The sequence below is a fragment of the Psammomys obesus genome, unplaced genomic scaffold (genome assembly GCF_907164565.1).
Source record: "Psammomys obesus unplaced genomic scaffold, mPsaObe1.curated_primary_1811, whole genome shotgun sequence".
Lineage (NCBI taxonomy): Eukaryota > Metazoa > Chordata > Mammalia > Rodentia > Muridae > Psammomys > Psammomys obesus.
In genome coordinates, this window is record NW_026585797.1 from 21,131,798 (window position 1) to 21,143,945 (window position 12,148).

Here is a 12,148-nt window from a genome sequence, read left to right on the forward strand (position 1 = left end):
TATATATATATATATATATATATATATATATATATATAATGTTTATGGCAAGCCTGAAATATTGCAAAATGCCATAATTTAAAAAATGTTCACCAACTATTGGGCTATGTCAAGAGGACATATCCTTTACTGACAAAATCTAAGAAACATGAAAATACATAAAATTATATAAATAGGATCATATTTTGTAGCCTTTTGAGTGAGATAGGAATTTGTTAGTATGTTGTGTTATAAATATGTAAATACATGTAGAAGAAGAGAAAATTCTTTCCTGTAGTAATTAGAGTGCCGACGAATACATTTAGAAAAGGCAGATAAGCCAGATGTCACTTGGCAGTGAACACAATGATATTTCTATCAATGGGTATTAAATCTGGTAGATAAAGTTATGTGAGCTGGCCAGGTGTCCTGGCACTTGTCTATAGTCTCTGCCCAAGGAAGCAGGAAGCAGGTTGGGCTACAGAGTGAGTTCCAAGTTGTTCTGGGCTCTATAGACTCCCTAGCAAAACTGTCTGTCAAAAATCCATATAAAAGGTAGTTATTCTTAATCTACCTTCTCATCAAATACAACATAGTTTAGACACTGAGAAGAGGAGAAGTTGATAGATTCCAACTTAACCAACTGATAAAAGCCAGTATCTTTAACAGGTGGTGGTGGAACACGACTTTAATCACAGAACTTGGGAGGCATAAGCAGGTAGAACTCTGTCAGTTCCAGGACAGCCTGGTCTTCAGAGCTATTTCTAGGACAGCCAAGGCTATACAAAGAGACCCTGTCTCAAAGAACCAAAAAAAAAAAAAAAAAAAAAAAGTATCTTCTGTATAGAGACAAATTCCTATATAGTGTTCCTGATCCAGTGAGAAATGCAAGCATTCTTACCCCAAATGCAAATGCAGAAGCCCTAGGGAAATACTACACAACACAACAGAGAGAGGATATACATAGTGACAAACCACTTTTTAAAAATGCCCAAGAAACCCAGCAGTTGTTTCAGGCAAGAGACCCAGTTTGAGACATGGTATTTACATCTTATGAGTGACCTTGGATCCAGAAAGAATATGATTGAATTACTGGCATATCTAAACTAAACAGCAAATTAGATCCCCCAATTTTAAGTGTCATTGTGCTTAGGAAGTACACATAGAAAAAAAAAAAAAAAAGCAAAGAGGCATCATGTCTACCGCTATGGTCAAGTGGGTCTGCAGGTCTTATTGTCTACAGATACTGAAGGGTATCTGTAAACTCCATTTATTTAAATGTTAATATCAACTTGAAATGATCTCAAAAACAAACAAACAACAACAACAACCAAAACCCCACAAAAACAAAACAAAAACCCCTAGGCTCTGGGCCCAGAGAAGTGGTCAATTGAATCTTCTTCATGTGTAATGTCCTGCCTGTTCACTGAGAGCCTCTCCTAAGAATCATCTCTCTGCTGTGAGCTGCCTGACCAGAACCACTGTGCCCTGATGAGGCCGTGAGTTCTAGCCTAGAATGCCTAGACCTAGTCCTTGGACAGTTTATGATTTACTCAAATATCCAAGGCCCCATGGAGAACATTCAATGTTACAATATTAGGGACAGTGGTGACTAAAATAATTCATATTTGTGTAGATGACTAGTGGTCTTAATGACCTCCTGTCAACAAATGAGCAGTAGGGGTGGAATTCTTTGGAAGAGCAAGTTTAGAAAATTCTAGAAAGTGCAGGGAAGAGAGGTGTTGAGTCAAGAGGATTCCATCGGGTTTACTTTATCTTGGAGGACAACTCTTCTAGATGTATATTGTTTTACTAATCATACAGCCTCTAAAATGGTCCTTTAGGGTCCTAAGATTGGTGTTTTTCAAAAGTTCTTTCTGAAAATCCAGTAGTGTTCCTGTTTTGCCTTTTGCTGGATGCTGCTGAAATACATCCATCCTAGATTGTTTTCTGTTTTTTCTGTTGCTGAGATAACATGGACCAAAACCAACTTGGAAAGAATTTATTTGGCTTACACAGCCAATATCTTTGGGAGAACCTGGAGGCAGGAACCCGGAGGCAGGAACTGAAGCAGAAACCATAGAGGAACACTGCTTTTTAGTTTGCTCCCCTGCTTGTCTTTTTTACACAGCCCAGACAAGTGCTACCAGGGCCCTCCTCCATCAAGTAGCAATTAAGAAGATGCCCACAGACAGCTTCACGGGCCGGTCTGATAGGAGTCATTTCTTAGTTGAGACTCTTCTCTTCCCTGCTACTTCTAGGTTTATGTCAAGTGTCAAAAATGAACTGTAATGACAATGTGGTTTATACAGAGAAATACCTCTATAATTCTACCTGTGTAACTCAGGCAGTATACATATTTTGTGATCCTCAATTAGTGAAATTTATATCTGAGGTTTTAATTTATAATTGGCCTTATTTTTAATTCTATTATTGGAAACCATCCAATTCCATAACATAAGTTTTCCTAAGGTCTTTTGTTTGTTTGTTGGGTTTTGTTTGTTTGTTTTCCAAGGCAGGATTTCTCTGCATACCCCTGGCTGTCCTTGAGCTCAATCTGTAGATGAGGCTGGCCTTGAATTCAGAGACCCACTTGCCTCTGCTTCCAGAGTGCTGAGATTAAAGATGTGTGCCATCACCACCTGGCTCCAAAGTCTTAATTCTGTGTCCATTAGTCATTTTGCTGTTCACTGCAGACTTCCAGTTTTTGCCTCCCTTTCCTGCATCCGCTCACTAAGCTACTAAAAACTCAGGTATCTATTCTAAGTCATTCATAAAAGCTTAGTGTGAAACTAATGAGCTATCTACTTCCTTCTATTATGAACGCTAATAACCTTTTTTTTTTTTTTTGTGACCTGGTATATATATATTTCTTTCTTCAATCAGCTGTTCAGAGAAGTCCAGATTCTTACAAAAACAGATATTTGTAAGAGAACAAGGCATATTCTGGAATCCTACTCAGAAACTATACTGCCTGCCTTTTCAGCGGTGGACAACCCAATCAGTACTGCACTTCAAGATAAGATGAAACACTACACAGATGAAGGCGTGCTTAAGTGTCAGTAAACCCAGGGTTGGGGGGTGGGGTGGCCATTTCTGCCACTGCAGACAGAAGCTCTTTATTGAAACATGTGCAATTCAATGAGGAAGGAGATCTTTTTTCAAAAGAGGGAGAGAAAAGTTAAGATTAAACAAGTACACTCATGGGGGCTGGAGAGATGGCTCAGTGGTTAAGAGCACTGGCTGCTCTTCCAAAGGACTGGGGTTCAATCCCCATCACCTACATAGAAGCTCACAACCGTCTGTAACTCCTGTTCCAGGGGATCTGACTCCCTCACAAACATAGGCAAACCACCAAAGCATATAAAATAAAAAGACAAATTTAAAAAAAAGTATAGTCATTATTATAAAGTTATATTATGGGCGCTATAATTTTTAATTTTATAATACACACCTCAAAGCCAAGCATAGTAAAATCCTCCTCACAAATGGGCACAGCACAGAACTCTTGCCTCTGCTGGCCACTACCCGGAGAATAACCTGAGGCTTTGAAGTGTCCACTAGAAGATCTGGGTTACACATAGTTGTGAGATGACCTAAGCAGAGTGTTGGCTGTGCAAGCATGGGCTCTGAAACTCTGGACCCCAGAACCACGTACAAGCTGGGCAGGCCTGGTGGGCATCTGTAACCCCAGCACTTGGGAGGCAGAGACAGGATTCTAAGGGGGGGCTGGCTCACTGGACCAGCTGAATGTGCAGTTCCAGGTACAACAGGGGACCACAGTTCAATAAATAAAATGGAGAGCAATGGAGAGAGATGCTTGAGGTCAACTGTGGGTCTCCACACATGCTTGCACATCTACCCACACACATGTGGCCACACATGTAAATGTGCATACACACATGTACACAGACTACACATACACATGCAAAACATGACTGTGAGACGCTCATCTAAGGAGACTTGCTGGTCGCACTGGAAGGTAATGATCACTTAACAGAGAGCAAATCCAATATTTTTTTATAGTAGCTTTTCTTACAGTTTTTGAAAGTCCCTGCTGACCCCCCTGTTTATTTATTCATTTTTTAACTTGAACATGCTTGCTTTGACAGATATGAAGATGACTGCCACGTGCTTACTCCTCCCGGATGTTTTCGGGGATGATCCCAGCCTTTTTGTCATTGTGAATGAGAAGGTATGCAGTATGTTTGTGGCCGTTCATGTCATACCTTCATAGAAGGTGAGTGGCCTAGTTGAGTCGTTTCATCATATTTATGATTGCTCTACACTCTAACTAGCTAATTTACTGTAATGTTGTTCAATGTTGGGCATGCTTTATCACATGGCTGTTCTATGTATTCGTGGGTGGTGACATCATTCCCTCTCTTTTAGGTGCGCGTGTCCACACCTGTGTTGGAAGTTAAAAACCCTTTCCACATCAACGGCTGTGAGTTTTCTCTGTATCTGGACAAAGAGAAGGTCATGAAGATGGATGACTGTGTCACGGCTCTGGCTGCTTTGGTGGCCGCTTTCCTTGTATTTGGGGCTGAGTGTCCGAGAAGGCTGGCCCAAACCTTGAACTTCCTAGAGACATTGATCTTTGATGTGCAGAGTCCCTGGTTTCCCTCTTTGAAAGAAAAAAAATCAGATCTCAACCTCCGATCACTTAAGAGCATGTGAATTAACCCTCCAGGGCAGCAGAAGCTTCATAAACAATTGCAGATTGATTTAGGTTTGGTTGCCTTAGAGGTAGGGATTAGAAAAATCATGCTCTCTTAAGTGTTTTTGATGTCTGTTTCTTTACCTTATGTTCAGGAATAAAACACTACTTAAAAGCTCTGATTTTCATCTGAGTTCATTGGAATTTGATGGCCAAGGTTTCATGTTCCAGAAACTTTAACCTGACATAAAAGACCTGAGATAAAATCTTCCCAGTTAGGATCTGACCCTGAATTTAACTAAGTGTGATAGCTAGAGAGTGTTGGCTTGAAATCCCGTGAGCTGGATGGCTGCCTGCTTAGTGTCTTAGAACTTAGATTGGAAACATCATGAACTTGAATATTTAAGAACTTGAATATTTTAAAAAGAGGTACGTGCTCCTCAGTTTCCTTACCCCAGATGGCCTGCCTGGTCTAATATGTTTTTGTTTCCTTCAATCAACACTGTGTGCGAGGGCAGCTTCAATCATGAGGTGTCCTCCTTGGCTGACCACCTTGGTGGCACAGGGTCAGTTCATATGTGTTTATCTTCCATGGTTCCTTCCCTTGAGACTCAGTGGTCACATTGGAAATTTGATTGTTCATGTCTAACAAGGGTGAGCCAGTACTTCTGGGATCTAAGAGACTAGGACCCTCTCTGTTCTCTGAAGAATTCCTCAAGAAAAAACTGTAAGAGCTTCAAGTTGTGCTTTGATATTCTCATCAAACTCTCCTGTTATTTGCTAACCTCTAGATGACAGGAGAGCAGGGGGTACATTCTGGGTATTGCAGAGACTTCAATATGTTAATACTTGCAATATAATCCGATAAGCATTTTCTGGGTTATTTCAACAACAGATTTTTTAAAATGCTAAACATTTTAAATTTTTTTCTTTTTAACTAAAATATAGTAACTTCCTTACAAACCTTTTAAGTCTGGATTTACCAGTTTCTGAAGTACTTCTTTCCTTACAGGCTCTATAGTCTCTGTGGGAAGCTAAGGGTCGTTCAGGCTGTGCAGGATGGCAGGGTGGCGCTGTGGGCCAGCTGGGCTCTAAACTTGAACAAATGCTGGCGCGGGCAGTCTTGACTTGCATGCACTAATATCTTCAGGCTGGGAGTCCATCACATGTAGAAGATGAGAATGCTGTGTATGGCAAACATGGGCCTGCAGACAGCTTTCATTTGCCTTACATGGTGTTTTAAATCTTTCATCAGCCCTCCCGCTTTTCTCCTGTAACACCTAGAGCAAGTCCCCATCATGGGACAGTCAAAAAGATCACCTGCTTGATGTACAAAGAGTCCTGTGCTGCCTAAGAATGTTCAATGCTTTCTTTTTTTCCCCCAATAGAATGGCATACTGCTTAGGAGTGAGATTTTTAGTAAGATTTAAAAATCTTATTTCATTACAGCATTCACTTTAAATTAGAAGAAAAAGAACATTATCAATGTGGTTGAAAACTACTTGAGCTAAAAAATGTGATTTCTGACTTTTTAAAATACTTATCCTACCATCTAAGTATACTGACAAAAATATCTAAACTTAGTCATCAGATTCCTGCATTGTCCCCCTGCCAAACACAGCTTTATGTATGTGTGGGCTAGTGGTCCATTTCTTGTATTACTGTGTCTTCCTGTCTTCCTACTCTTCCCCAACTGACTCCTGCTTTTTTTTTTTTTTTTTAAACGAGTCCGAGTGTTTGTCTGCATGTTATGTCAGTGCACCTAATGCCTGTGGAGGCCAGGAGAGGGTGGTTAGATCTTCTGAAGCTGGAGTTACAGAGGGCTGTGAGTTGCCACGTAGGTGCTGAACATTGAGCAGCAAGTACTTTTAACCACCAAGATATTTCTCTAGCCTCACTACCTTATTTTCTTTTGAGGCATGGCTTCTCACGAATCTTGGAGCTCATAAATTCAGGCAGGCTTCCTGGCCAATGAGCTTCAGGTATCCAATTGCCTTCACCCTCACTGCATGGGGTTACAGACATGTGTGATTTTTACGTGGCTGCTGGGGATTCAAGATCCGGTCCTCAGGCTACCGTGACAGGTTCCTTCGCCATGGAGGCATCGCCCCAGTCCTTTAGTGTTGTTGTTGATTTGTTGTTGTTTTGGAGTGGAGCAGGTCAAACCCAGGGCCTTGCAAGTGCCAGATAGGCATATTGCGTTCTAATACTAAAATACAACCAAGACTTATATAACTTTTCCCAGATGTGATATTATTTCCATTTTTTTCTACCTTTCCCATTTAACAACCTCCTTAAAAAAATCATACATATATAAAAGGAATCTGTAATTAAATTTTATTTCATTCATATCACATGTAACAAGTGCAAGTTAAAATGTACAAATACTGAACACAACAAAAGAAAAGGGAAAAAAAGGAACAATAAAAAGCGTATTTAGCAGATTCATGCAAAGAAATGAATAGGACACCGCTGATGTCACGGACCCTGTTTCACCTTGAATAATGACAAAGCACTGATAATAAACTCCTACTATGGCACATCAAAGGAAGTCCTACATCAGAAAAACATTAAAGAGTTTGTGGAAAGAGGCGGGACGTGCCCCAGAGTTCCGAAGGCATGCTACTAAACTTTCTATTTTTAAAGCAGTCCTTGAATAAAGGTCTAATCCTGGAATTAGAAAGTACATCAAAAGACTGACAAAATAATTTACCTTTCCCTCAGAAGTGCATGCTTACAAAAGAAACACTGCCAACTATGAGTTTATAAATAACCAAGGGCTTTCATTTAAAGTGCATCCAGATGCTTAGAAATCAAGGCAAAATATGTTTTAGGAAAAGGAATCTTTCTACATTGGAGGTTCCCGGAAAAACGGCTTTGGGAGCCGCTCTCTCGACCCGTGAGCAGGAAGAATTTTGAGGCTGCTGGAGTGACTGTCCCAGCAGGTCTACGCAGGAAGAGCTACGCACTGCTTCTCAGCTCACTCTGAGGCGATGCTCTGGGTCTGGAGGACCTGGGAGAATGATGGGACTCTTGAAGGATTAGTGTTTCCAGCAACAGAGGGAGTCCTTTTCGGTAAAGCACCAGTTCCTTCCATGCCATTTACAGCGATGCACACAATAACCTCATAAATCAAGTTCCTCATCAACTTGCCCGGGGATAGGACTGCAACATCCTCTGGTGGGCACCGTGATGTACAAAAACCGATTCTGCTCAAGATACACTACTTCATTCAAATCTAAGTAGGTTTATATATTTTATTTTTCAGTTCCATTCTTTTATATACACTTTTTTGGTAATAACAGTAAAGATGCTGGTGAAAAGTAATTTGTTTAACAATTCATGATGCGTGCAAAAGTGAAAACATGGATTCCAAGAAAGGTAGTATTTACAATGCTTCAGTCCCAACAGAGGATGGCGCAGAGTTAGGCAAGGTCTCGACTCACAGAGTTACACTTGGCTAATGCTGCAATTCCAAATATGGCACAGGGCGACCATGACTGACACCAGTCCCAGGCTAAACTCAGCCAGGTTTCAACGGATTTGGTTTAAGTTGAAATTCAGTTATATAAAAAGGTTTCTGAAAGTATTGGAAAAAAAAAAGATAGTGTACATGAAAGAGAATCCAACGATGTTTACAAAATGCCAAAAGTTCTGTTTGCCCCACCCCGTCCATAAATAATGAAGCCTCCCTTTCCCCACCCACCTCCCATCTCCAAAAGATTTACAAAGATAAGTTTAGCTCAATGAGCAGAACCGAAAGGTGAGTGTTGTTGGACAGTAGCTGGTGAGAAGCTAAAGCATTTCCTAGGAATGCGTACGCAGTCTGGAGGGACAGCCGGTCCCATGGTCTGCTCTTGTGAGTTCTGAAGACTTCTCACTGGGAGCTAGAGCCGTCCTTGTGCTTTGAAGAAACATGATGAGCTACAAAGCGGAAGCTGATGGTGCCAGAATTCGCTGTCTTCACAGTTCGTTGTGGGAATTCTTCTCTGCAGCTTTGAACATCAGAATAGAATTGAAAATTTTGAGAGCTGGGCCCAGCTTAATGCTCATAATTTTTACAATGTCTGTTTGGGTCATGAGTAAAAATGCTTCTCCATCGATTTGCTGGAACAAACGGGGAAAAAAAACAAAAAACAAGAATGTGGGTTAACCAGATGCAGAGTTGTGGGAGTAGCCAAAGCTATATGCTGTATTACCAGCTGACTTCGACATACAACAATACCAACTAGGCACACACAGGAGCTCCTGAACACAACGTGCTTGATCTAAGGGTCTTTCTTATCTAAAACCACACATCCAACAGGGTTAAACTCAATTGTCTGAAACCTCAGTTCGCAGAAAAATGAAAAGCGGCCGAAATCCTTAGAAGTTAAAATGTGTGTGTAAGAGGCCAGAGTCAATTCTGAATGTCTGCCTCTACAGCTCTCCACTTTAGTCTTATCGACCTTGAAGCTTGCCATTCCAGCCCAACTGTCTAGACAGTGATTTCCAGGGATTCCCCCTGTCCATTTCTCAGTCCTGGGATTTTAGCCATGTGCTGCCACGCCTGGTTTTCTATGTGAGCGGTGGGGACCCAAAGGTCTTTATGTTTCTACTGCAGGCACTTTACCTACCGAGCCATCTCCCCACCCCAGACCTTCTTATGTTCCCCTGAATTAGGTAGTGAGTCAAGAAGACTATTTAGGACGTTTTAGTTACAAAAGATAATAGAGCTTTGGCCATAAAATATTCCAGGCAAAGAAACAGTTATATATGAAATCTAACAAATTCAGCAGTCTACCATGAAGGGGGGAAAAAAAAACGAGAGAGACAGTATTTACGTCTATCATGGCCATAATTAGCCTCCATATACAGAAGAGAAACAACCAACTGTGTGGTTGGAAGAATGTGAGGCCGATAAACTCTAGACAGTTTCTTCTACTATTGGAGTAATTGTATAAATTCTTTTTGTTTTGGCCCTTTCTAGGATGGAAAGCTTAATCACAGAATAGGACACTTTGAAGCTCAAAGCCACAACATGATGAAAATGAAATTTGGTTTAGTTGGGTGACAAATCAGACAGTTTTTTTTTTTTTTTTTTTTTTTTTTAATGATTTTTAGCCTTTAGGGTCTTGCATGGTCTTAAGACACATTAATTAGTTTCTCCTTCAATTTTCCCACTTTGAACAAAGAAATAAAACATATTTCAGTTCTTGCCTCAGAATAATTAGAAGCTTTGACCGCAATGAATGGTTGATGGAGGCTAGCTAACTTGTGTCTTCTGCAAATTCTTTTTGTTCTTGTTGTTGTTTTGTTTTTTCAAACGGGGCTTGTCTACATAGCCCTGGCTGTCCTGGAACTCACTATGTAGACCAGGCTGGCCTCAAACTCACAGAGATCCACCTGTCTGCCTCTGGAGTACTGGGATTAATGGTGTGTACCTCCAGACCCAGCTGTAAAATCTTTAAAAAATTTTTTTACTTGTACTTGATATGTGTTGGAGTTTTGCCTGAATGCATGCCTGTATGCATGAGCCTGGGGAGGATAGTAGAGGGTGTCTGATCCCCTGGGACTGGAGTTATTGACAGTTGTAGATCAGCCTTGGGTCCTCGGGAAGAGCAGTGCTGTAAACCACCGAGCAACCTTTCTGGCTTCTCTTTTGCAAATTCTTATCTTGTATTTCTAAACCCTAATTGCTCAGAATTGGAGCTTATCTGGAAATAGTGTCATTGCAACTTTAAGCAGTAACCGGTTAAGGTAAGGTCATACAGGTCAGATGAGCTCTTGGTCTTTGGACACAGAGACAAACACATAGGAAAACAGACAACTATCTATATGCTGAAGGAGAGGCTAGCACAGACCTCAGAAAGCTGACTTCTAGTCTTGCTTCAAGAACCATGAGACATTTCCACTACTTAAACTTATATAAATAGCTGGGGATTTTATGTTTTATTTATTTGTTTGTTTGTTTTTAACAGCTGCCTCATTCCACTACAAATAGAAGAAGAAAAAACAAGGGGCCGTTGAAGTGTCTCACTGGAAAAGCTTGACAACACGAGCTTTTCTGGGATCCAAAGGCAAAATAGAACTGACAGCCTCATGTTGTCCTTTGACTTTCACACACACTCTTTTATCAAGGAAAAAAAAAATGACAACAAATACTGGAGATGATGTGGGGAAAGAGGAATTCTTATTCCCTGTCGGCAAGAGTGAAAACTGGTGTTGCCATATAGAAAAATCAGTGTGGAAGTTTCTCAAGGAACTAAAAATAAGACTATGAGACTAAGAGATCCCTGGGTATATAAAAGGACTGTACACCCTATCGTAGAGGTGCACGCAAATCCATGTTTATTGATGCTGTATTCACAGTAGCAGGGAAATGCAGTCAGTCTATACATCTGTCAACAGTTGAATGGAAAATAAAAATGCTGTACATATACACAATGATATCTTAAGACAAAATTATAAAACCTGTAGGAAAATTGGTTGGGTCTGGAAATTAGTATATTAGGTGAAGTAACCAGACTCGAAAAGCTAAATATTTCATTCCTACCTTCTAATCGGAAGAGTTATTAAGGAAGTAGGATGGGAATGGTGACGAGCTATGTATGATACAGGAGCTGATTGAGAACTACTGGGACAGGAGGGGGGTGAGCAGCGAGATGGGGGAAAACCCTGTGTCGGGAGGCATTAGCCAAAAACCGAACATATGAAAATGACATAAGGAGGGGGCTAGAGAGATAGCTCAGCAGTTAAGAGCACTGACTGCTCTTCCAGAGGTCCCGAGTTCTTGTCCCAGCAACCACATGGTGGCTTACAATCATCTATACTGGAATCTGATTCCCATTTCTGGTGTGTGTTAAAACAGAGCATTCATAAAATAAATAAGTAAATCTTTAAAAAAAAAAAAAAAGAAAGAAAGAAAATGCCATTAGGAAACCTGTTATTTTGTATACTAATTTGTTCTTACACAGATTACTGAGATGCAGGTAAGAGCTAAGACTGCTCCTGGCTACAGGAGTAGTGTTTATTCAACTCACCACTAATTCATCAGATGGAGGTGAGTGTTGACATTATTAGTATGCTATCTGAATTTAAAATAATGAGAAAACCCCCACTGTCCTAAAACCCTGCTAATTTCTTCCTCTGACTCATTTCGGTGCTATAAACTATATAAGACCACACTATTAAGTTCTGTGTGGAGTTTTATAGTGAGTCTAGTGCTACTGTGCACGATCATGAAATTTCTCGTACAAGCTTTCCTTTGGAGCGCATCTTCTGTAGGACATTATAATTCAAGTGCTTAATGCTGCTTGTAATGCACCAAATGTCTACTGTGATAGACCTCATCTCTTCCTCACTGTTAACTTAGCACACTTCCCCACTGATGCATCTCTGTGCTTTGATCCCATTAAGAAACATATCGTGATGTAGTGGAACACTTACTTCGTCCTTAAACACTTTTCCGTGTTCTTCACACCCAGGCAAGCTCTGAATGAATTCTGACACCTGTCAAAAAGAGTATCA

General features: G+C 40.6%; 2 protein-coding genes across 7 annotated transcripts in view; one reads left to right on the forward strand and one right to left on the reverse strand.

Moving 5' to 3' along the window:
* Positions 1–4,809, forward strand: part of Samd3 (sterile alpha motif domain containing 3) — a 43,456-nt gene extending 38,647 nt beyond the window's left edge. The window contains exons 8-10 of the mRNA XM_055599356.1: positions 2,866–3,037; positions 4,092–4,174; positions 4,372–4,809. Coding sequence (XP_055455331.1) covers positions 2,866–3,037; positions 4,092–4,174; positions 4,372–4,659 — 543 coding nt within the window. The 3' untranslated portion in view covers positions 4,660–4,809. The remainder of the gene's footprint in view (positions 1–2,865; positions 3,038–4,091; positions 4,175–4,371) is intronic.
* A 2,144-nt stretch (positions 4,810–6,953) lies between these two features.
* The window catches only part of L3mbtl3 (L3MBTL histone methyl-lysine binding protein 3), a 97,461-nt gene continuing 92,266 nt past the window's right edge, over positions 6,954–12,148 (reverse strand). For all 6 annotated transcript variants that reach the window (XM_055599351.1, XM_055599355.1, XM_055599354.1 and 3 more), the window contains 2 exons: positions 12,068–12,130; positions 6,954–8,746 (listed from right to left, as the gene is read on the reverse strand). In XM_055599351.1, coding sequence (XP_055455326.1) covers positions 8,603–8,746; positions 12,068–12,130 — 207 coding nt within the window. In that variant the 3' untranslated portion in view covers positions 6,954–8,602. The remainder of the gene's footprint in view (positions 8,747–12,067; positions 12,131–12,148) is intronic.